The sequence below is a fragment of the Brachyistius frenatus genome, unplaced genomic scaffold (genome assembly GCF_029030835.1).
Source record: "Brachyistius frenatus isolate BFR_SWC_R1_liver_20210118 unplaced genomic scaffold, ASM2903083v1 Contig_17, whole genome shotgun sequence".
Taxonomy (NCBI): domain Eukaryota; kingdom Metazoa; phylum Chordata; class Actinopteri; family Embiotocidae; genus Brachyistius; species Brachyistius frenatus.
In genome coordinates, this window is record NW_027210616.1 from 3960192 (window position 1) to 3985699 (window position 25508).

The 25508-nt window shown below is 40.3% G+C and overlaps 2 protein-coding genes across 4 annotated transcripts; both read left to right on the top strand.

Moving 5' to 3' along the window:
* The first annotated feature begins 1108 nt into the window (after nt 1–1108).
* dnajc4 (DnaJ (Hsp40) homolog, subfamily C, member 4) lies at nt 1109–6840 on the top strand. 3 transcript variants are annotated; one of them, XM_069694421.1, is made up of 8 exons: nt 1109–1150; nt 1706–1785; nt 3006–3130; nt 3267–3357; nt 3860–4041; nt 4888–5055; nt 5560–5646; nt 5792–6840. In XM_069694421.1, exons 3-8 carry the CDS (start codon nt 3039–3041, stop codon nt 5886–5888), a joined length of 717 nt encoding a protein of 238 aa, XP_069550522.1. In that variant the 5' UTR covers nt 1109–1150; nt 1706–1785; nt 3006–3038; the 3' UTR covers nt 5889–6840. The 3 variants fall into 3 exon arrangements, with proteins under 3 accessions (XP_069550522.1, XP_069550525.1, XP_069550523.1); XM_069694424.1 differs by lacking the exon at nt 1109–1150 and adding an exon at nt 1160–1345; XM_069694422.1 differs by lacking the exon at nt 1109–1150 and having other exon boundaries at nt 1160–1785.
* A 1473-nt stretch (nt 6841–8313) lies between these two features.
* On the top strand, nt 8314–25219 carry vegfba (vascular endothelial growth factor Ba). The gene is made up of 8 exons (XM_069694448.1): nt 8314–9387; nt 13248–13299; nt 13388–13584; nt 13662–13735; nt 13849–13884; nt 18168–18251; nt 20350–20565; nt 21205–25219. Exons 1-8 carry the CDS (start codon nt 9310–9312, stop codon nt 21224–21226), a joined length of 759 nt encoding a protein of 252 aa, XP_069550549.1. The 5' UTR covers nt 8314–9309; the 3' UTR covers nt 21227–25219.
* Nucleotides 25220–25508: the final 289 nt, after the last annotated feature.

The following is a 25508-nucleotide window of genomic DNA, read 5'->3' on the forward strand; positions in this document are numbered from 1 at the left end:
GGCGTGTTGTGTCCATTTTGTGAAGCAACAAGCGACCCAGAATCACTTGACAACTTCCGGCCAAAACAAATTAAAGCAAGTATCCCAGTTAGTGTAATTCAAAAAACTTGCCACTGTAGAAATACAATATGCAAGAAATATCATTTTTGCCAACTGGAGTGCAATCATTGTTTATTCACAAACATATTGAATAGCACTGTAATAAAATTCATTCAAAAGGAATGCATTTTTATAACTCATTATGTTGGCTCTGTAAACTTTGTGTAAAGATCTTTATATACAGTTAACAAGAAAAGAGGCTAAAATAGGCCTACCAGTGGTATTTAACTGTATTGATACTTTTACCCAAGTAAATTTATCTCAAATAATCACAAATAATCATAAGTAAAGGTCATGCGTACATTAAAAATCCTACTGAAGTAAATGTGCATAAGTATCAGCACCAAAATGAGTTAAAATATTACGGTAAATGTTCTGGTTTGGTCCCTCTGACTGATATTTTATTATGTATGACATCATGAACTTATTAATACTGCAATGGTAATATGGAGTCTGTGTGCAAGCAGCATGTCACTGGTGTAACTGTGTCCAGTTTCATATCCCAAGACATCAAATAAGTCTGAGGGGTCTTCAGATGATTACTGAGAGGAAGAAAAAACAAAGTTCTGATCTACAAATGTGTTTGTGAGAGGTTTAGAGGGAAAACATCTGTATTTGGTGGAGCTGTTGACAACCCATGGACAACTGAAATGTTTAAAAACAACAACAATAAAAAAAATAATTAAAAACTGGTTTAATATCTAACAGCGTGTTGTATTTAAAAGCTTGTTATACTATCTACTGTGTCAAATCATAAAACTTACAAATATATAAAGTAAATGTTGCAGAAATAATCTTCTGAAATGTAGTGGAAGTATAAAGTTGCCAAAAATGAAAGAGTGAAAGTTACTAAGTACAAGAACATCAAAATTATACTAAAATGCAGTACTTATGTTCATGTACTTATGTTAATGTACTTATGTTCATGCACTTAGTTACTTTTCATCACTGCCTGTAGTTGTGAAAACGATGGCCGCTTTATTTTGAAAGTAACATTTCTTGGTTTCCGGTTTAACTCGCAGATGTACTGTTACGACACTCAGTTATTCTGGTATGTCACCTTTCTTCTGCCAAGCGCTGGTTTTAAAGTCGTTTCTATTGTGACGTATGGCCTCATGTTTGTTTACTGGTTTTGACTGAACACCCTTATTTCAATCAGACCGTGTTTATTTTTTTTATTATTTTTTTTTTAGACAGCTAAAAGAACTTAAAGCTAACCCCGGCTAGCATTAGCTTGTCTGCACAGGTGAGCAGAACAAAGTGTTCCTGCGGGACATTTATGAGGTCTGTCCTCGGGAAAACTTTTGACAAATATGGTTATTTCATATAGAAACACACGCCTTAAACCCAGCACTCACCTCTGTAGTAGCTGCTGTCGTAGCTGATAAAGTAATTCACGTTTATTTTAAAAGTATAACTTGGATCACAATCACTCACAAAAACAAAGCTACATGGTGTTAAAATGAATGACAGGTTTGTTTTTTGTTTGTTTGTTTTTTTATGTTTAAGTGCCTAATGAAAGATCTCCTAGTACCAGCTGATAGATGTGTTAGTCTTTAAAAAAAAATATATTCCGCTCACCCTGTCCTGTGTTGTGGTCCTCAAGTCACGTGGTGACAGATATGAGGGGGTCTGCTGCTGCTGCTGCTGCTGACACCTGCGTTTTCAATGGGAACACTGTGAAAGGTAATCTCTTTTATTTGAAGCTTTACTTGTCTCAGTATGTTTGCAGATTAAAATGGTTTGGTTGACAACACAATAATTGTGCCGGGGTCAGGAACATTCAATAACACGTGCAACAGATTGGACTGTCTCCTATAAACTATGCATGTTAAACTGTGTATTAGGAAGAATCTGGGGAAATACAATATTTACAGAAATTATGATTCAATTTTTTTTTTTTTTTTTTTTTTTTTTTAAACCTAAATATGGTAAAATTGTTGTAGTGTGTGCTTTTTCTTGTCTCAGTTCAGTTGTTTTGTTGGAGTCAGTTACAACACTGCTGTCGAGCAGTCAGGGGGTTCAAACATTAAGCAAAATGAACTCCTATCTGCCACCAATCTCTGCATGTAAACTATGAGTTAAAAATCAATGCAGTATCTCAAAACATAATTGCAACACTTAAGTGGTATCTTTATTTTCTTACCCCTCTGTATATGTGGTCAACGTTTTCCCGTGTTTTACACGTTGCTCATTTGGTAGTCGTAGATTAATGGCAAATATTCCACACCATTTACGTCACGGATAGTTGTAGTTCTGTCATTCATGTCTGCAGATGTTCAAGTTGAGAATTAGGGCTTGACAAAAAGGACTTTATAATAATACCTCTATTTTGCAATGATATTGTAGGGATTACTATTAGTTCTTTCACAAAATATTTACACTATTAAATGTTTGATTAAAAAAAAAAACTGTAATATGGATGTAATGACTGAAAATATATCAGCTAGAACAGTCTGGTAAGTAAAGAAACTTACATGTCTTTACTGTAATGCAGCTTTCAAAACCAGGAAAAAGCAACAATTATGCTCTATCCCAATATTACGATATCCAAAATCTGAGATGATATCTGGTCTGATATAGATACTGGTTTGATATTGTATCACAATATAATAAAATATCAAAATACCGCCCAGCCCTACTGATAATTTTTTTGAAAGAGACATGCATCCTGATTTTGCTCAACCTTAATTTGACTTCTTTATCAAATAACATAATTAATTCTTTGCTGATCTTTTACCGACAAAGATATCAGAAGAGTCTCAAAAATAAATATGAAAATGGCCAACCATTTCCCCCCGAAGAACTCCGTTGTATAACTTTCAACTTTACTTTCAACTTCTCTGATTCTCCTGTAATGACTCCTTGTGTCATTGCTGATGTTAACATATGTCCTCGCTCCTTAGCTCCTCTGTGTTGAACCTCAGAAACTTCCCATCATGCAGTTGGAGGCTCAGCTGCGTCTCTGTCAGAGTTGTCTTTGGTGCTGTAAGAGTGGACTGCGGATGCTCTCCCAGAGCTACGCGCACAGGTACATGTCGTGAATATATGTGTGTTGAATTTAATCTGATTTACTTAAAACAACTCGGTTATTGTGCTTATGTACTCCGTATTTTTAAAGATCTGAAAGCCCGCTTGGCTTTGAGTGCTTTGCTTTCTCACCACAGAAAAGCTGTGAACCACTACGACCTCCTAGGAGTCAAATCTGAGGCCACCTTGGAGGAAATAAAAAATGCTTTTTTTGACAAATCTAAGAAGGTATCACCCTCCTTTGATTTCACACTCTGCATTTAACGAACATGCCTGACCACACGAGGGCAGCCTTTCACAGCCTAGTTTGTATGTGCTAACTCTTCCCACAGAGGACTTCCTGTTTGTTATCATGCTGTGTCTCCCAGTGTAGTTAATTATGTATTGAGCCTGTAGTTCTGGCATAACTGAGACAACTCACCCCTTCCAGAGAAAAAAGTGTGCAAACCATACCTATGCGTGCATTTTTTTTTAACACAGAAAGTGCCCTGAGCAGCAATTCCCTGGTTCAATTCCAGGCAGACCTTTACTGCACGTCATTCCCCGTCAGTCACCCCTGTCACTGTCAAATAAATTCATAAATGTACCCAAAAATAATCAGTTAAAAAGCATGCGTTGATGGAAGTATCCACCTCCCTATAATCACGTGGCTGCACCGCAATATGTCTTGCTTCATTGGTTGGTTTGGTCAGTCGGCTTCATTACTGACTCTGTTCTCCTCATCATGCAGCTGCACCCGGATAGCGACCCTTCAAACCCGGAGCTGCACAGCCAGTTTGTGGAATTGAACGAGGCGTACCGAGTGCTGAGCAAAGAGCTGAGCAGAAAGGCGTACGACTTCAAAATCCAGCAACCGCACAGTGGGAGTCAGGCCTTCAGCTCTACCTCCAGTCACACCAGCTACGGAGCCAGGTGAGGACTCGCACAGTCTGTTTGACGTAACCTGACCTTCCTCTTTCACTCAGTGTGGGAAAAAGACAACTGGCTGATGTTCTTCCGAGGCAGGAAGATAATTTAAAAAGCAGCCTCAGGCTCAGTTTTTATTTGCTGTAATATTTATGCTCTTCTTGTGAAGCCTTAACAACTGAAATCTCGAACCACTGCAGTAGTCCTTAATGAAGAATGCATCTGTGTTCTTTCTCAAAGAAGGAAAAGTAACCCTGCAATTTATTGTAGAAATGTAACTTTATATTTCTAGATGATGCTTGGACAGAGTGGTGCATAGTTTGATGTTTCAGGTTTTGTTCAGCTTTGTGCTCGAATCTAGAAACTGTGCATTTGAGGGTGTTTCTGCTTAAACCATAGACCAGGGAAAGCACAGGTGATGGCTCAGTTCCATTAAGTTTCCCAATATACCATGACCGTTTACCAGCATGAATAAAAGCAGGACCTTCTCGGAGTGGAATACAGCCCTCATTAATACACCTGTGCTTCACTAAGTCTGCTGTGAAACCTGCCTGTTAACCAGTCTTCAGAATCTCAAATTATTCAGTTTAAATTATTACATATCCAGAAAAAAAAAACACAAATTCATCTCAAGGTTTCCTTGTTGTGAAAAAAACTGAAAATCTTTGAGAGTTAAATTCAACAGCTCAGTGGAAGATTCAGAATTACAAATGACTTTCTTGTCCATCACAGTTGAAATTACTGTCACTCAGGCATCATTACTGCCTCAGTTCTGTCCGTTTGTACCTTCTGAAACACCGCTGGGTTTGATGTCACCAATCACAATCAATCTTTGTCTCCTTTTGTTGTCAGTAAGGGTGCCCAGGACAACATTCGTTACTGGGAGCAGTTCAGTCAGCCTCAGGCTGAGGAGATGACGGCGGAGGAGCAGCAGAAGAGGAGGAGGAGGAACTTCCGCCTGGTTGCCTCCTGCGTCATCACCATGATTCTCAGCATCGGAACACACGCAGTCTTCTTCAGGTAAAACACACCACAGGTGATTCTTACTGAGTGTTCAGCACTTTGTTTTGTCAGGAAGGACATTTTTAAGCAAATGTTTCACAATGTGAATATTATCACCTCACATATAAGAGGGTATTTAGAGTATTTTTTTACATTGCTGCCATCCTGTCATGTAGTCCACCCTCATTGTTTACTGACTCCCCTCTTGGCACCCGTGAGTTTTGCTTGCTGTTCTTTCACATCCAGATGAATGAGGAATTTTGCGGACACGTCTCCGTGCCTTTTGTGTCTTGGCACATCCTCACGACTTGTGGCCCTATGTTTGTTTTCACAGACTGACTCTGTGCCACTTGTGTTTGTTGTGAGATTTACTTCTTTGTGATCTGAGGAGCTGTTACAACAGCTGTACAAACTCATAAATACGACCGAGAACACAGAGCACCCGCTGAGCTCTGAGTTTTTAGGTTAAGCAAAGTTATTCTCTGAATGGTGTCGACTCGAGTGTTTCTCCAACACTTTCAGGAAAATGGAGGAAGTTCACAATGACTTCATGGACAAGAAAGATCGAACCATCACAGAAATGTACAATGACGCCAAAGAGAGAGCCAGGTGAGTGCAAGAGCTCCTTCAAATTAATTTGTGCTTTGTCATCTCTTTAAAGGCACATTTGGCTGCTGACTGTGAATTATATTTCAGTTTTGTGGTGCATGAATTCTGAGCCGAGACTGACGCCATCTCGTTTGCGGTTTCCCAGGGTCAACGGTTTTAAGAAACAGACAGAGCTCCTGCGACAGAAACACACCGAGTTCCTGGAGAAATACAAAATCCACAACGATGGAGAGGACAAATAGGAGAGTCTCCAGCTGTGCTCTGTGATGAGGGAGTTTGAACTGCCAGCAGGTTTTAGGATTTAACAGTTTTTTCTGATGTTTTTAAACACGTTCCTGCACCCGTGTTTGTCCTCAGGTGAGATCCTGATAGCTGCAGAGCACGGGTGTGACGTTGGGGGTGTCATCTGGTCATACATGTGGTTTTACATGAACGCGCTGTGCTACACGTCACAGGACTGTTGAACCATTTATAGTGGGTGCCTAATTTGAAGTGATGTGACTGTCAAAAGGATTTACAAACCTCAGAGGAGCCGTGATGAGCACTATTAAAGTGCCTCTAATGGTTCATCGACCTCAGCCTCATTCCTGTGTTAACGTTGTGCAGCATGTAGGGCTGCCAGATAACAGTGAAGTAATGAAGGATGACAGCTGATAAGGACACAATGAGACAGACTCTTGTTCACACCAATGTCATTCTGGAACTTGACCGGTTAAACAATGTCCTCGGTTGTACACAAGAGGACGCTCCATCTTGTCCTCTTAGGTCTGTTGAGCCTGCGTCTGTTTGGGGATGATTGAGGATGCTGCAATGTAACACGTTCCAGGTAAAGTGTCCGAAACGTGCTACCAGGTCTGATCTGTATTCACAGTTGTTTAATCTTCGGATCATTTCTGCATTTCCCGGCAACTCGTAATCCAGAATGTTCAATATTATGACTTGAACAGTGCCACCGATATATACTAATGGTTCAACTATTGTAATAATATTAAAACTGTAAAAATGGAATGCAATAATGCGATACAGAAAAGTGTATCACTGACGGTCATTTCAAACCTCCGAAACCAACATTTACCATTTTGCCTCTCAGTTTTAGATATTACAGATTGTTGTTATTTATCTGTTTTTGGCTGCCTAATCTTTTCCCTTGAGGGACGTTGGAGAGAAATTATTAAAAGATAGAATTTTTCATCACTTCCTGTTTGCTTAGTTTCTCATCCGCAGATGTTTCGGTTCTGTTTTTTTAAGATACTACATTTAGAAAATGATGAATTCCTTACTTGCTACAATTTTTGTAATATCTACAGTGAAATTTAATTCCTCTCATTGGCAAGAGATTCAAACATCCAGCTTTACACAATTTTAATGAACAACTGCACAGGAGAGTCAGTATTGATGTAATTCGATAATTATTAATCTGCCGTGTCAGAATATATTTTCCATTACGTCAGTGGTCCGAATTTGTGAGTGAAGTTGAACTTTTAAACCTCAAATGATGCATTCACAGTGTAACTGAACTGAAAACTAACTTTGCTGATGCAGTAATGCAATGATATGTCTGCATATTATCGCATAATCTCAGTTTTCTTAAGATCATCCAGGAAAAATAACATCTGTTTAGTTGTGACCTCGTGAAACAGACACTTGGTTTAAACCAGTATTGCACAAGTACGGGCTACGAAAGATGTTACCCTTCTCCGTCTCTGTCTCATTGTCACCAGCGTTGCCTGCCCTGAGACGTCAGTGGGAGATAACATACTGTGTCCCCGCATAGCTCACAGACACCCTCACCCTCATGTGGCGTGTGAGTGCCCTGTCATAACCCAAACACACCATAATGACTGAGAGTCTGGTGTCGGCGTGCCTCCACACAAACTCATACATTACTGATGGGAGACAAGGCTCACGGGAGAAGAAAAAAAAAGCTATGAACACAGTTATAATTGACTTTGGTCTTTAGTTTAATGAACTGCAGAGAAAAACTGTGTCGAATCATGCTCTGAAATAATACTCTGACTTTAATGTCCTCTGGTTTATAACTTCATTGGAGAAAATTCATTGGATTAGATGTTTCAAAATCTACCCCTTCATTGCCTTCCTATAATTAAATGAAAGCGAGGATATTATTGATTAAATAAGTAAGTTTTTAGAAATTATGGATACCCAAGACAAGATGTTCCTTGTATTATATTTCCAAACAAGAATAAGGCTGCTCACAATCCTACAACACTGCCAGGAATCAAATTTGAGAGGCTGAAACATTTCTGTTCTGCATAAAGTACATTTAGACATACTTATGAAGGGCGGCATGCAAGTAGCAGTTTATTTTCCTTGTTTATTAATCTGCTGATGGTTCTGGTCTATAAAATGTCAGAAAACATGGAGGAAATCCTTTTTACATTTGTCATAGTGGCATCTCAACATTGCTTAAATTTGTCCAAACCAAAATATTCAATCAATTTGCCACTTCCTCTTTAAAATAATGACTTTATCGATTCTAAAAAAAATAGTTACTTATTACTAATCATTGAATCTGCTGATTGTTTAAACTGTTCATATTTTGATACAAAAATCTGCATGTAAATACACAACATTACTGAATCCAGCCGTATAAAACCTGCCAGGCTTAAAAAAAAAAAAATCTCCAGTGGGACATGAACTCAGTGTCCCCAGTAGAAGGCACAACACATGCTAGGGGCCCCTGGAGGCCCCCTGGACCCCCACTGCGGGACTAGTTGAGACGCTGCACCTGTATCCGCGCCTGTCCCGTTTGGAGAAAGTTGGCAGCGCAATGGTTACGCTGCGTGCGTCTCAAGGGCAAATGAAATGAGGAAACCGATCACAACAACAATTGAAGACTGCTACCTTTCCAGACCTCTGTGCGTGTCTGTGTGAGGACTGCCCTGCTGCTCTGCCGGCTCTGCTGTAGCTGCACTGCCATGACAGCGGAGGATGTATTCTAGGTTTATTTATAAGGGGGTAAAAAAACGGAAAGATGCGCCTGGAGGGGCAACGTCACATTTTCTGTGGGAGCGACAGTGTGCTGAGACTGTGACCGAGCCGGGGAGAGGAATATGCGGCACTGTCCCTCTGCACGTCGTCCCAAAGCGTCGGATCTTTACCGGATAAACATCCTATAACAGGATGATGTGATTGTTTTTTTTTTTTCAGGCACGCCGGATTTTATGATCGCACCACGTTTCAGCGGGAATCTGTATGATCCTCCAGTCACGCCACCCCGGACCCCCCAGACCGGTTTCATGAGACCAGGACCAACAGACTGACGGTACTCAAAATAAATACAAGAAAGCATCACTTCAAAGTTCATACAAGTTCCGGGGAAAAAGGCTGGGATTTTGGTGCTTTGGTGTCACGGTTAGTCATTAGCTAATATCATAAGAAAGGCACATTTATAGGCTACTGTCAGACGAGAGTTAAGGTTAGGAACTGACTCCTGGTAGTTTATTATCATTTTATAAAGTTGATATTCCGACCCTGAGGATGCCACCCTGGGAGACCTTTCAGGGAAGGGAGGCTGGGGAATGAAACCGGGATATCTTTAATCGGACACAGAGGCGGAGGAGGGAGGACAAACTACCTTCTTTTTTTCTTTTTTGGATTGGTCCAAAAATATTTTTTGCGTGCCCCTTGGACTCCTGCACAATGGGGATTATGCTTCAAGTTATTCTAGGAATGTTTCAATTCCTGCTGCTCACCAGAATACCGACGTCTCATGCCAAGGTATGTATGTATATGTATAGACCATTTGACCTAAAAAAAAAACCAACTGCATCCAGCCACCAGCCAGGAGCTTGTGTGACTCATTTCCAGCTTATTTTCACAGTCACTTTATGGGTTTAAAGGAAGCTACCGTCCTTTTTGTCTGAATTTAGACTGGTGGTAGTTGTAGCTTGGTGGAAGTTATCCCCGAGGTCAGTGACACCTGTCACTTCAGGTCCTGTGACAGAAAAACACAATAATAATCCTGCAGGATGCTGTTCGTCTGTGGAACTCAGTTATTACGTGATATTATGGTTTGCTGTCTCCGCTCACTATTAATATTCAGTGACACTTTATATAAGGCAGCTTTTATAAAAAAGTTTATAGACTGTTGTGAACATTATAGTCGAGTAAAACTTGGTAGATCAGTTATAAACATTATTTACAACAATTATTGAGTTGCCAGGTTGTGGGAAATCCTCCTCCCTCATGGCACTTGCTTTGTCTCCTTTAGCTAGCTCTATATTCATTAATTTCTCGCTGTATACCGTATGTTTTAGTGATTCATCATCCTAGACACTACACGGCGCACAGCAGCAAACACCGTGAAAGCCTCTTCACCTGCTCACACCCGAAAAAGTTCAGCCTACCATGCTGTCTGCTTCTCTGACAGGTTATTTGAAAAAGGGGGTCATCCTTCTCCTCCTGCAGCGATGAAGCTCAGTGTGTGAGAGATGGTGTATAGCTGGAGGGCAGGGTGTTTTTCACACACACACACACACACACACACACACACACACACACACACACACACACACACACACACACACACACACACACACACACACACACACACACACACGTTTCTCTGGGAGTGTTAGGGAGTTAGATGGTTTAGACAGCAGACAGACAGCAGTGCCAGGGCAGATGGCTTTGGGCTGCCACTCAGGATGTGTGTGTGTGTGTGTGTGTGTGTGTGTGTGTGTGTGTGTGCCAGCTCCTTGCAGATACGGCTGCCAAAAGGAGTTTGTCTTAGACTTGTCTCCAAGACTGATACAGAGAAGACACATTTACTTCAGTTCATACCAGTCACAAAATGGCCTCAGTCCAAGCTTAACTCAAAGCTGTTCAATTAATGTGGGCCAGACCTGTGTGTGTGTGTGTGTGTGTGTGTGTGTGTGTGTGTGTGTGTGTGTGTGTGTGTGTGTGTGTGTGTGTGTGTGTGTGTGTGTGTGTGTGTGTATAGAAGGGGGTGGAGCAGTTAAAGGGGGGGCAACTGGACAAAGTCTACATTCCCTTACAAGTGGCCTTGGTCTTCATACACACATGGGCCGAATAATGTCTGTGCAGATGTGTTTGTGTGTGTCAGAGAGAGAAGTATCTAGCTACAAAATTCAGTTTCTCCTTATTTTTCAGTGGTGAAAGAAGTATTCAGATCCTTTACTTCAGTAAAAGTAAAATTGTATTCTTTTAAAAATGCTCACAGATACATTATTAGATTTTTAATATGGAAACAAATGTGGTAGAACCATTTTCCTTTTGTAGCTGCCCAGTCCAGTGGTTCCCAACCCCTGTGTTAGGCCCCTCCATTGGGTCATGAGATGAATTTGAAAGGTCATTAGATGATTAATGGACTTTACTCAAATATTTGCAGCTATTTGTGAACGGTGTTTGGGAGCAGCTAGTTAAATGTAAATGAATTACAAAATAAAAGTAATTGTAATCAGTTACAGTCACTGACAAAAAAAATATTGAATTGAATTACATATTTTACACATCAGAATATATTATTTTCAGTAAAAAGTTCATGTGTAGAATATGATATTCATTCTGTTGCTTTGCATCTTTTCACAGGAATGACTTTTGTCTATGTCCAAACAGGCTCATTTTATTTGGCAGAATGCACTCAAATTATGAACGTTGTTTCTGATTGGTTCCCTTGTTTGAATTTGCTCTGCTTCTCGTCTTCCAATCAAATCAATGTGCAGTGCTCTAAGCAGCAGCACCAAGATGGTTGGCCATGTCATTGGAAAAGACAGAGATGTTTAAAAAGAGTTATGGAGGTGACCTGAATGAAGATTTGGTTTGAGGTTATAGTAACATTTTTCATTAACTGCAGTCAGGTATGATCTATGTACTTGGGATTTATTTTTGGTTGCGCTTTTAAATCTAAATATTCAAGTGCTAATTCAAGTTATAGTGAACTTTTAATTAAAGTTTGACAGCAATCAATGTTTAGTTGTGTTGAAAGGTTTACACTGCCCAGTTTAAATTTAGTTTTTAGGACTATTTAATGTTACTCTGCAACCTATTACATTTCAAAAGTGACCTTCCCAACACTGTTTGTAAAGTATTTTAATTATTTGGTCCTCAAACAGTCATTTAAATGAAACCATGTGCGAAGTTTGTAAGGGAAAAGATGGAGCTGTTCTTACCTCAGACTTTTGTAAATGGTCACAAGACAATCAGGTTGGAAAGCAACAGTTTAATATTTATTAATACATAGGTCTGAATGTAAAATATTACTCTGCAAAGTAACAAGTGCTGAAGGTAAATTTATAAAATGAAGGCAGTGGAGTATAAAGTACAATATTTTTCTCTGAAATGTGGTGAAATGTACTTTCCAGCAGTGTTTTCCTTCCTGGGACTAAAATAAATGGGCAACATGAAGTGAAATAAAAAGAGAAAGGCCAGTTAAATATTGGATTGGTATTTCTGTCAGACCAAAACATGTATACCAATCATTTTCTTTTAAAGTAATAGTTCACTGCTGAGAAATCCAGTGGCAGACACTCTCACTATCTACCGCTACTGAAAGTTTTTCCAATCAGGCGATAGACTTCAAGGCGAAGGTAGCAGGTGCAACTCGGGTTCATGCAGCTCCCTCACTCACGAAGATGACTATGTGGTTGAAATTTGATTTCTAACGCACTCAGTTGAACCAATAGACCTTGTCTATGCAAGAAATGTTTCATAACAGCCTTAAATGAGGGGCATTTAATTTAGCTGCCTTCCTGTAGGCCTCCTTCAAGGTTGTATCAAGGAGTACCAAAGTTCAGACTTTTCCTTCATGGTATTTACCACCGCGCTTTACCGAGCCTGTCATGTTCAGATTGCAGGTGTGAAATATTGTGGTGTTCATTAACAGGAAACACTTTGATCTGCTCCAGGAGGCTTTTTACAACCGTGTCAAACAGGAGGCTGCAGACAATTGCTTCAAAGTAATTACAGCCATATCATGGGTTACCTCAGCAATAAATGCTGATTAGTGAACAATAACAGCCCATATTTGAAGTGTTATCTTGCTATAAACACGTGAAAAAAAACAACCTTTTCTTTAAATCTGATAGATAAGCTAAATAAAAACACAGAAGCTAATACTTTTTAGCATGTGCAGACAATCTGGGAGTCTTTGAGGGTTTTCTTCTTGTGCTTATGACATTTCCTTAATCTTAAACTTGACTAAATTTGATCTTAATTTCATTTATAATGTTAAAATGTTCTTATCGATGAACAATGTAGATTTTGATTTATTTTGTAAACATTTGATTGAATTTAAACATAAATTCTTTTCGTTTGATTTTGGCATGAAAATGTTGCACATTCTTTGGTTGACATGATTAAAAATTGCACATATAATATATTTCTGGAGGATGTATGAGGGTATTTTAGGTGTAGAAAATGTATTGTTTTTCTTTGAAGATGGCATACCAAAATTTACTGGCTGCTGTACATCGTTTTTTTCACTTTCACCATGTTCACTAAACTTGAGTGAAACCACTTATCATGGCTCTTCAACATGTCAGCTTGACCCGGAAATCCTGAATTCTTTGAAACAAACTTCTCTCATTGATTTTCTTTACTTTTATTTCTCTCTCCAGCTCGCTCACTGGCGGCCAGCAGACTCCCCCAAGTCCAGGGAAGGTCGAGAAGGTACGCTCTTATGTTTCTTCCGCGAATCCCATGTCATGGAGAAAAATGTAAAAATAAAACTGATTATTTGTTTGTGTTGCTTCACCAGTGCGACGGTGGTTGGAGGTTTACTCGCGGAGCGGCTGCGAGCCTCGGGACACTCTGGTGGAGGTTTGGCGGGAGTTGCCGGGGGAGACCCACCATCTCTTTGTGCCGTCCTGCGTGTCGGTGAGGCGATGTGGCGGCTGCTGTGCTGATGAGGCCATGGAGTGTTTGCCCTTGCTCACACACACACTCACCATGGAGGTACACACAATCACCAAATCTCTGTCTGCTTCAGTATGTGATAAATCTTGAATGATTTTTCTCTGCTCTGTGTGCAGCTGATGAGAACGTCCTTCATGAAACACGAGCTCCTTGAGCTGCCCTTCATCGAGCACAGCCAGTGTGAGTGCAGGTAATTAAAACACACTGTTCATGTCTGCGCACAAAGGAAGAGATGCAACGTGTACCTGTTGTTCATGGCCTCACTGCACTTTCATACTGACACCCTGTTTAATGTGTGTGCAGATTAAAAGAACAATTCCAGCCAACACCGACTACAAGGTAAAACACTCATTATTTCCTTTCTTTCTGGATTTTTTTCCCCCCCCCGAAGTTGTTCGTGTGTTAGTGAGCTGTTTTTGTGACATCTTTTGTTTCACTTTTTCCTTATTAAACAGTCTATCATCCCATGTCTAAGCTCTGCACTAAGGATACACTGTTCTGCTAATGATGCTACTAATGAGTCGGCAGTAGTCAGACCAGTATTTCAGTCAAAAACAGCGCCTCCTGATGAATAAATGGCTTTATAGTTTCTTAAAGAGGTTATATTTATCAGATACTTGCTCTCAGTCATTATATGAGGCAAGCATGCTTTAATCAATTATTAATTTCAAACAGTTTGTCATTTGGGTTGATTTAAAACTAATTTTTGCTGCAAAGGTCTAACATCGCTGGCAAATAACTCGTACTACATTACGTTAATCCATGAAACGTGTCAGTGTTCGCTTTCGGGCTTTACTTATCTAATGAAACAGTGAAGAATCAACATGCTCACACCTGTTTAACTGGTGCATTTAAACAGCAAAAGGGACACCCAGTTAAACACTAGTAGAACACTGATTACAATTTAGGCTGTAAAAGGCGTCTTTTGGAATTTTCTTGCTTACTCACTAAAATGCATGTTGAATAACAATTTTCCATCTCAATGATGATTCTTTAAGTATTTGAAATGTTCAGATCCATTTTTACCAGCCTGCCGTCTTGTTCTTCCCTGCATGTATTGCTACATGTCTTACCTCGTGATAAGTCACCTGTAAAGCAGTAAAATAGTGTGACACCATTGATAAGACAGTATTTGACCTCATCTGTGTGTACAACACCTCGAGTAACTCCGTCACACTACTAAAAGGTAAAAAAACACCTCATTCAATGTGTTTAATCTCTGACAGTAAATTTCCTTTAATACACCAGGCCGGACAGCTGAGCCAGAGACATTGTGGTTACATGGCACAGGTCTTTGCTAAACTTTGTTAAAAGAAATTAGGTAACAAACTGATCTCTGTGATGGTTTACTGATCTCAAGGTGAGAAAAGTTTGAAATTTCTGTAAATTGATTTTAGAGCGTCAGATTTTTCTCAGTCGACAAAAACTTCACAGAAAATGTTAAAGTCTTCTGACTGTGGGCCAACTTTCACATTTAGTAAAGGAATCTTCCTCTCTTGCATGTGGGGACTCCTGTGTTGAGGTTTTGTAGCATGTCAGCTGGGACTGACAGCTGTACACTGTGAGAGAAATATTTCTGCTGGATCCCTGCTGTTTGTTTGTGTGCCTCGTACTAGCAGGTCCAACCAGACAATCATATGATTGCATCTTTAATGTTTATGTCACCCTGCTTCCTGTTAGGATGGGGACATAAATAATGGGATTCCAGTTCATGTGTATACTGTATGCGTTTAAATAATTATTTTTTCTACCTTCAGTTAAAAGTCATGAGTTTATATGACTCTGTGTGGTTTTCTGACATTTTTACATGCTATTGGCATTTGTACATACTCGCTGTGTTAATAATAAGTGTGTGTGTGTGTGTGTGTGTGTGTGTGTGTGTGTGTGTGTGTGTGTGTGTGTGTGTGTGTGTGTGTGTGTGTGTGTGTGTGTGTGTGTGTGTGTGTGTGTGTGTGTGCATCAGCAAGTTAGCATCTGTGTGACTCTCTCCCAGCATCCCCTGGGGTGGCCAGCATCCTGTTGTCACCATAGAGATGATTTTATCTCCCCTGCCATGTGCTCTCTCACAGACTGACGGAGCAGAGTCACGCATCCATAATAGTAAATTAGAGCTCCAAAAACAACAGCAGCAGCAGCAGCACAGTCTGTTAATATGGTCAGGGCCGAGCGGGTAAACACTGCCCCCATAATTGAATGTAGTTTATAGCAGCAGATGGGATTAGAACAGAGACAAGTTATAGTTGGTTAAAACTAAAACCAGAGTTGTAGATACACTTTGTTACACAGATAAAAACATGTAAAACAGATTGAGCTCAATAAAGGCTGGGCACTCAAAATGATAAAGCTGACTGTTGTCAGCAAACTGTTGTCAGAGCTTAAAGATCCCCTCCAGGCATAAATACTCTGATTTGAACAACGATTGTGTCTGATGTGGTTTTTCCACAAAAAAGTTCAGTTATCTTTTTCAACTTTTTCAACTAACATCACCGCCTTCTCCCTCATTTAAAGTTACAGAATCTATCAATAATGCAGATTGATTGAATTTCTGACATTTAATTGCTCGACAGGATTTCTCATACATCACTTTAAAGTCTACTTCTAGTGAATATACACAGGAGGCTTCAAGTTTCCATATCACACTTATGTGTATGTTGATTCCTCTCATCAAGAAACCTAATTTGGAGTCCTCTGACCCATCAAATTACAGACCAATATCCACTTTGCCTTTTCTGTCCAAGATCTTGGAGAAAGTTGTATTTAAGCAGATTCAGTCTTTTATCAGTTTTAATGGCATCTGTGATGTTTTTCAATCTGGTTTTAGAACGTCTCACAGCACTGAATCTGCCCTTTTAAAAGTTTTTAACGACCTTTTACTCATTGCTGATGCTGGTGATTCCGCCATCTTGCTTTTTTTTTCGATCTCACTGCTGCTTTTGACACTGTGGACCATGAAATTTTAATCTCCTGCCTTGAGCACTCCGTCGGCATCTGAGGTACTTCCCTACAATGCTTTAAATTCTACCTGAATGACAGATCACTCTCTGTCATCATGGGCAACTGCTCCTCTCAACAGGCCCCCCTGACCTGTGGGGTACCGCAAGGGTCCATTTTGGGTCCACTTCTGTTCTCACTTTACATGCTTCCTCTTGGATCCATTTTACAAAAACATAATATTTCTTATCACCTCTATGCCGACGATATTCAGATATACCTTCCCTTCAAATCTGGCACTGCCTCTATAAATTCACTAATGAGCTGCCTGGCTGATGTCAAAATCTGGCTGTCGCAAAAACAAAATGTATGCCTCAATGAAGGTAAAACAGAGATCTTGCTGCTCAATCCCTCTCGCCTTTCAGCTGTGACACCGGACAGTCCTTCATTGTGTCTTGGCTCTATGGCAACCCACTTTAATTTTCATGTTAAGAATCTGTGTGTGATTTTTGACTCATCTTTTAAATGAGATCTCCGGATTAAATCTGTTGTCAAAGTCGGTCTCTTTCAGCTAATAACTTTAGCTAAGGTCAGGTGTCTTAATGGACCTGCCTATCTGTCCGACCTGCTGCATCCTTATACCCTACCTCGCTCACTCAGGTCTCTCGACCAACAGTTTTTAGTTATTCCGAGAACAAAAATGACAACCGGGGCTGACCGTGCCTTCTCTGTTGCTGCTCCTAAACTCTGGAACAACCTTCCCCTTCATATTAGGTTGTCGTCCATTTTACCAATGTTCAAAAGCCGTTTAAAAACCTATTTATTTTCACTGGCCTATCCGCTCTGACCTCTACTTGGTATTTTTGTGTGATTTGTGTTAGTTTGTCTTGATTTTACTTATTTTTATTAATCCTGCCTTTTCGAATGTGTGACTGTTTGTCTATGTGTGGCACTTTGGGCAACCTTTGTTGTGTTTTAAAATGTGCTATACAAATACATTTTGATTAATTGATTATGTGAGTCAAATATTGTTTCACCAGAATCAGCTTCCAAACGATTTGTGATGTCACAAATCATGCTCTTAGGTCGGCCCCTTCAAATCAGATTTCCTGAGGATAGGGAACCTTTTCTGCTTCAGGAGATGAATGTAAACACACACTTAAACTGATATTGATGAGCATTACACTGTTGAGCAGATGAACATGTGCTACTGTTTGAAATAAGAAAGGTGGATAAAGTTACAAAATGAAATACATATTGCAGACAAATATCATAAATTACTTGAGGAATATTTCAGATAATGTTGTAGTGAGGAGCCCTGACTCTAAGCTGTGTGTTTCATTTAAAATTGAAATATGTTGAAATTAGCTATAGGGATTTGGTTGAAATTTTCTGACACCATTGCACAACAAAGTTTTATTATTTTCCAAAAAAGGCAAAACATGTAAATCTGGAAAGTTTAACACAAGTAGCTGTTGTGTTGGAGAACTGAGTAAAATTAAAAAGTGTTAAAAATTAAATCCAAAACTTTTAGATAGAATGTTGCATGCAGTTTTTGGGGTTCATCAGGAGAGACTGATTTGATTTTAGTGTTTGTCGTTCCAACAGACATCAGAACTAAATACAATTTACAAGACGTGAAATCCTGCCCATTTAAAGTGTACAACATTTTGTCTGTTTGATATTCTCAGGCCGTTTCTGAAGCCACCAAGAAAAGACAAGAAGAAAAGGAGGGGGAAGTCCAGACAGATGACAGCCGAAGCCGTCAGAGCTGCGTATGTTGAATATTCAGTGCACACATTTGATTGTTCGTACACGTTAGTCAATATTTCCCAGATGCTCTCTGCCTCAGTGTGAATGTTGGGATTAAAGAAAAACTGGGTTATCTGGTCTACAGTATTACTGAAGGACAATTTGTTTTACAGCCACAGCACTCAAGGTCTCTCTCTCTCACACACACACACACACACACACACACACACACACACACACACACACACACACACACACACACACACACACACACACACACACACACACACACACACACACACACACACACACACACACACACTGTGAAACTCCATAATCACAGTCATCAACTCAGTCAGTAGTTATTAGTAGTCATCAGTAGTCTGACATTTCATATTATTCTCAGTGATTTAAATGTGGAGCCACGTGCATCGTATATCTGCATGAGTCCTGAGCAGTGAAAGATAAAAGAGTAAGAGCTCTTTTCCTCCCTTTTCTTTTTCATCTGATTCCCCTTCTCTTTGCTGTCAGTTATTTCCGGCCCCCGGGGGCCAGAGGTAGCTTTGGTTGGGTGTGATGTCCCTCAGCACCCATCCATCACTCAGAACAGGCTTTATTCAGACTCTGGCAGGGGTGAAATCCTGGTAATTTGCTTCCAAATGCCACCTCCTATGTCCATGCCAGCGGCAGGCGTGGTCATCGGATGTGAACAAAGATGGTCCCTCTCTGCCTCATTAAGTAACTTCATTAAGGCCGCCAGCCTCCCGGGAGGACTGAGCCCGAACCAGCTCCAGTTAATGGACCAACTGATGCAGGCAACTTTCTCAGACTAAAACCTCAGACAGGAAAAGTGTAGGGCGTCTAGAGGAGAAGCTGAAGACCTCATAGGCAAGTATGCGAACATAGCCATGGTAACAGACAGAGAGACAGACGGACAGAAAGAGGAGAAAGTTTGTCTGCAGCTAAGGAGACAGTATCCCACATTAGTCACACATCTCCCACACACTACATTGTGTTGGTTTGTTTCAGACTGGCAGTGTGTACGTTCAAACAATTCATTTTTAGCCCATCGGTCGGTCCGCCACTTTGTTCCAGAATGAAATATCTCAACAACTGTTGGTTGGATTGAGATACAATTTTGTGCAGACATTTATGGTCTCAAAAGGATGAATTCTGCTGACTTTTGAGGACCCTCTGATGTTTCCTGTGGCGCCACCTTAAGGTGGACTTTTGTGATTTTTCAATGAAATCTTAATAATTATGTGATTAAATTTGATTGTGACAGTCAAGCACCCCATGTGATCAATTAAAAAGTTAGATAATTCCTAGATTTGTCAACTAGCTCCAGACTCTAAAAACAATCCCTCTAAAAATAAAGCCCTGTGTGCCGTGTTGAGGTGAAGGAACGTTCTGTATCAATTTTTCACAGGTGGTTTACCCGTATTTCATAAATACCCATTCGATCGTCTGAGCTGAACCCCCATCAAGCGTGAACAGTTCAAGAGGCAGGGCATCCATCACTCACGTCGGTCACTCGGGACAAAGAACGTTTCTGATTATTAGAATTTAAGTGGTGAAGAAAATGTCTTCAAATGCTCCTGAGGATGTGCTGTAACTTTTTAGACATTGCACCTTAAAGATTAGAGATGTCTGCAAAAGAAGAGGATACAGAGGATTAGCTGTAAATCTACAGAATTTTCCGAATTAGGATTAACAGAAATATCAATAAATTTAAAGGAAAATCTGCTGGTAATTTTCTGCCAGGACGTTATCTCATTTTTTAACAGAGCGCCATCAGGTCAAATGTTTTGCCCTTTTAAAACTAATACCAGCAAAACTATCAACAGTCTCGTGGGGCTCAGCTGTACTTTGTGTGTACAGCTAATTACGTCTGATTAGCAATTTTAGCATGCTAAGACACCACACTAACTTGAAGAACATGGTAAACATCATACCACATGTGAGCTTTAAGACCATGTGGGAATGATGACGTTAGTATTTAGCTCAAAGCATTGCTGTGCTTCAGTCCAGCCTCAAATCACCACCAGCATCTTTTGATGATCAGTGAATTAATAAATTCTGCAGTTAACCGCTCTTTTCTTTCACCCTTCTTCCATCCAGAACCCTTGCTCCTCCATCTCTTCCTGCCACATCCTCTCCTCTTCCTCCGTCACCTCCTCCCACCACTTTCTCGGCCTCTCCCTCTCAGACACCTCGCTGCCGCCCCTGCAGGGGGAGGAAGTGGACCTTGGATGTGACGTCATGTCAGTGCCGCTGCACCATCAGAGCTGAGAGCTGCAGCCGGAAAGGCCAGAAGCTCAACATTCGCCGATGCAAGTCAGTCCACACCCAACCAGAAAATAAAAATCAATCTGTTGCTTGAATTTCTTATCAATGGTTTTGGAACTAAAACACAATATAAGGACAAGGGAAGATACAGAGATGAGCATTAAAAAGAGACCTTCAAAAGCTCAATCATTTAGGAATCAAGATATAAGAGCCTAAATCAAGATACGTTTAGTGAGTTTATCTTAATAAAAGTTCAATCAGTGAAAGCTGAGCTGCATCAGGCTGTGTCTACTATTGAATGAAGCTGCAGAGCATGTTCTCCACTTTAATGACCCACTCTGAATCAATTTACTTTTACATTTGCTGAAATAAGAAGGCTTTGCTCTGAGGAGCTTTAACTCATGTGGTAGTGCGGTTTGACTTTATTTTCTAGGGTCAGCATTTTAATTCCACATGTTGAGGTATCTTTGACCAAAAGACTAAAACCCAAATAGATCCTAATGTGGGTGTGTTTGATAGAGAAAATGTAGGCTGTTTTGTACAAGAGTATCTGTCAAGAAAAAGTGCATCTAGACACTGATTTTATCACCAGACTTATAATTCAGTATACATGTGAGAATCAGCCTTGTATCTGAGAAAAACGATTTCATGCTAAAGCCCTTCTCTCTTTATTGTTCATTGTTCCAGGTGTGATTCCATGAGGACTTGATGTGTCTGCCCACTTTCTTTTCATCTCCTCTCCACCACCTCCCCGTAGATTCATCGCCCACTCTCAGCATCCAGTATCTCAAAATGAAGGAAATATTAGTGGAAGGACGCACGGGACCCTGCAGCAGAGCTCCAGTAAAGCAACATCATTGCAGCCTAAATGCACTGTAGATCCACGTGGGTGCTTCTATGGCACAGCCTCTGTCAGTTCACATGTACATGCATGTAGCGTCACAACACACATTCAACGAGTGGGGGATGAAAGTGGGAGAAAAATGACAACTTTGAGGGATGTGCAAAAAACCTGACAAAAGCCTGTAGGTGAACATACTCTGCTGTGGTTTTTGGTTGGACTCCAAGACGTTCCTTTCAGCATAAGAGAACAGTGGAAACAAGAGCGAGCGTACGCTACGAGAACAATGTTGATGAAGAAGGGCGGTCGTATGCCGGTGTCCTACGTGCTGACATTATTTGCTCACAAGGACACTGCACCTAGAGACGAATTCTGGGTTTACATCAAGGCCACTTTGTGCGCAGAGGATGTGCAAAACAGATTAACGGTGAACACATACACAGTGAGACATACCAGAGGAACACAGGACATGCACATGAACTGGCACCCCAGTGTGTGTGGACCTATAGTGGAGCTAAATGCTGGGATGGGGTGTATCTGTGTGGTCTCCCCACTGAAAGACCCAGATGGGCTATCCCTGCAGCCGTCCTCTCTTATTCAAAGTGTATGACCGCAGGCTGGCTCTCCAAGCGCTTTCCGGCATTTGTTTAATTTGGGCCTTTTGTCTCCGTCTCTCCTTGGCTCCTCCATTTGAAAGGAGACTTTTGCCTCCCTTTTAGGCAGTGAGCAGAATGACAATAATGAGGCCTGGCGGCTGTTCACTACTTCACACACATGCATTCACAGTCATAATACCAGGAATACGGACGACACAACACATGCAGACACACACACACCCTGCTGTAGCACACATACATCCATATTTACACACACATCCGATGTGAAATGAATGCAGGTAGCCATAAGCTTTTGTTTGTGCCACACCAAGTGTGCAAATATGTCAGTCGTTTATTTGCAATTTACTGCAAAGTCTTCATTAAGTATTGTATTATATGCCTCTGTTTTATATTTTATTATGATTTTGTGGAGTTGATTGGAAAATATTCTATATTGCAGAATGTGTCTTTGTTTTGTTTTTGTTAATCTTTAATCCGCCTGGATAAAGAGTCACGCTGGGTGGCCGGCTAAACCGATACCCAAATGTATTGAATTTAAACAGAGACGGCTCACACGGCCACAAATGGGTGACTCTATACATTATAATGTGTAATTCAAACAATCAGTGGGGCAGTGTTGTCTGTAGCACACAAAAACCAAGCAAATAGCCGTCCCCAGTGCAGTGAAAGGAAAACACGGCCGCTGTTGTTGCACGTTAGAGCTAGGATGGAAAGACTATTATTCAGTTGGAACATAACTTGTTTATATTCTGACTGAATCTCACGGCCTAACTCCATGTTGGTTCATGACTGCTTGGCTGCCGGGTGGGAACAGGGATTTGAACTGTGACTGTTTCAGAAAGGATGAGGTCTTAAGCAGCTTGTCAGTCAGTGTGACGAGCTAAAGCCAGAGATCAGAGGTCCTAAAGTTGCAGGTCCCGGAGTTTAAACCCATTTTTGACACCCATTCAGAGCTCAATTTTACTGGGAACATTTTGCCAGTGACGTCTCAGCTCCATGAGAAACGGTAGCTTTGAAAGTTCAAGATTCATGTCCATACTTTCCCGAGGATTCATACAATCCAGCTGATTGAAGAATAGTCACTCAGAAAACAGCGTGCAGTCCAGAGTCTGAATTATTTATATCCACCTCAAAGCAACAGAACATTGTTTCAGTGGCTGCTGTGATAAACTTTGTTTTTATACTCTCCTGAGATGAGATTATTTTGTCCATGCTCCAGTTCATTGTTCAGTGTTTATTACTGCCAATCAACGTTTAAATCACTACCTCTATATCGTAACATATTAATGACCAAGTATTAGAGCATCATTGTTACTTTCTCTGTTATTTCAGACCTCTATTAAGATTATGATGCTTTTAGCAATAAGCACAGTCTCGGGTGTCAGGACTCGGAACTGCAGCAGATCTGCAGTGATTTTCACTGATTTAGAGGACACTGTGTGATTATATGGAAGAGGAGGTGCTTCCCCAAAGCTTTTGTAGCCTCAAACTACTGGTGACCATTCATGGCTTTATAGGTTTAGTTCGACATTTTGGGAAATAACGTTACCACTCCCATTTGTATGGGAAATATCAGTCCTTCCAGGAAATGCTGCGATCACATTAATTAATGCAAACTCAACCAGTTGCTACAGTGTTTGCGGGAGTTTGCAATTTAGCCCAAATTTCCCCGTAGTAAAGGTATTGAATGGAAGCTCCACTGTAGGTATTCATGGAAAAAAGTAAGTCTTTCCAAGTAAAACTTGCTTTTTCAACAAAAATAAAGTCTCTTCTCATCATCAAAACAAACCATATGCAGGGTGACTGGGAAAAGAACAGAAAGTGGACATGACAAGGTTTATGGGAAATGTAGTCTGACTGGAAATTACAAATCATCAATTCTCTGCGTCAGTCTAATCATACAGCATGACTTAAATTACATGAGTTTATCTACAATTGTAAGAGATTGCACCTCGTTTTTGCGCATAAAATTATTGAGAAAGGATTAAAGTACTTATTTTTACACAAGATGCTTATTGCAGTCACAGATTGCAAACAAATCAAATCAAATCAAACCCCTGGATGGACTGAAATATGAGGCTGGAGCTAGCGGTCTGTTACCTTAGCTTAGCATAATGACTGGAAATGGAAGGAACCGTTTGCGTTGCTCTGTCCAGATGTAACAAAATCCATGCAGGAGCAGCACTGTTTTTTGACAGATTTACTTGGTGAGATTCAAAGCCAGGCTAGCCGTCTACTCCTGTTTCCAGTCTTTAATCTAAATTACACGACCTGGCTGATAGTCTAACTACGTATTCACTGAGCAGACATGTAAGTGACATCAATCATCTCGGCTAACTGAAAGTTAAAAAGTTCACTTCCCAATCTTTTAAACTATTCCTTTAAGGTTTTTTTTTTTTTTTTTTTTTTACTCACTTTCAGCTATATTGAGATCACAAAGCACATACTGTAGATTATTCCACTGGAAAAAAAAAAAAAAGAAAAAAAAAACACATGTTGGGGGCAGAGCTGAAGGAGCTAACTGACTCCACTCATGCATACATGTATGACACATCAAGGACATTCCACCTACGAGAGTTGTGGTGCTGAGACAGCTTTTTAGCTTCCTCTCGGGCTCCAACTGTTTCTTCTTGTGACCAAATTTTCTAATCTCAAAGCATTAATTCTGAACAATAAAAGCAACAACAGCTAATTCTACTGATCTGCATCTTCTGGCCCCTCCGGTCATTTCAGCATCACAACTCTTTAAAGCTTGGACGTATTAATGAGCATCAAATATCAGTGTGCATTGTATCAGCACAGTCTACATTGTACTGTTAAGATAGCCCTGTTCTGACCTTCAGTGTCTTAGTAGCCTATAGATGCCCCTCACTAAACTATATAACATTTTATAATCTCTAATATTCTGCCATGACCTTGTGTATGAGGTAGAGCATACTTTAGAAATGTATTTGTAACTTCATTCTAGCTGTACCTTGCAATGAATCTCTTCTCTGCAAATACATACTGCAGCCTATGTATAGAGATAAACTACACTCTTTTTTTGCTGCTACACCATTTGTGCCCTTTTATGATGTCTTTGTAGAAAACAATGTCGTATTAGTATATACTGTACATGCCAATTAATCGACTCAATGTCCACATTAAAGTGTATACTGCATCATCAAATATATTCAACATGATACCAGGATACAAACATGATGTTACAGATGTTATTAAAGGAATGTCTTATTTTTCGTATAAACCTGTCGTTTTCTTCCTATAACCTGTTTCATGTCCCTCAGCTTTGACCTCAGCCCCCCTTCCTCTCCTCCATCCCCCCTGTTTCTTTTGTTTTAATCCCTCATTTGACGATAATGAAAGGCAAACAGACATTTTTGATTACGGTGCCACCCAGGGAGTTGGGTACAGAGAAAAAGTGCGTATGTGATGTGACGTGGTGTTATGAGACAAAATATTGTTCCCTCTCCTCCTCTCTGTACTGCTGAGTCAGAAGCTGGTCAAGTACAAAGTGTGCGTGTCTGTGTTTGTGT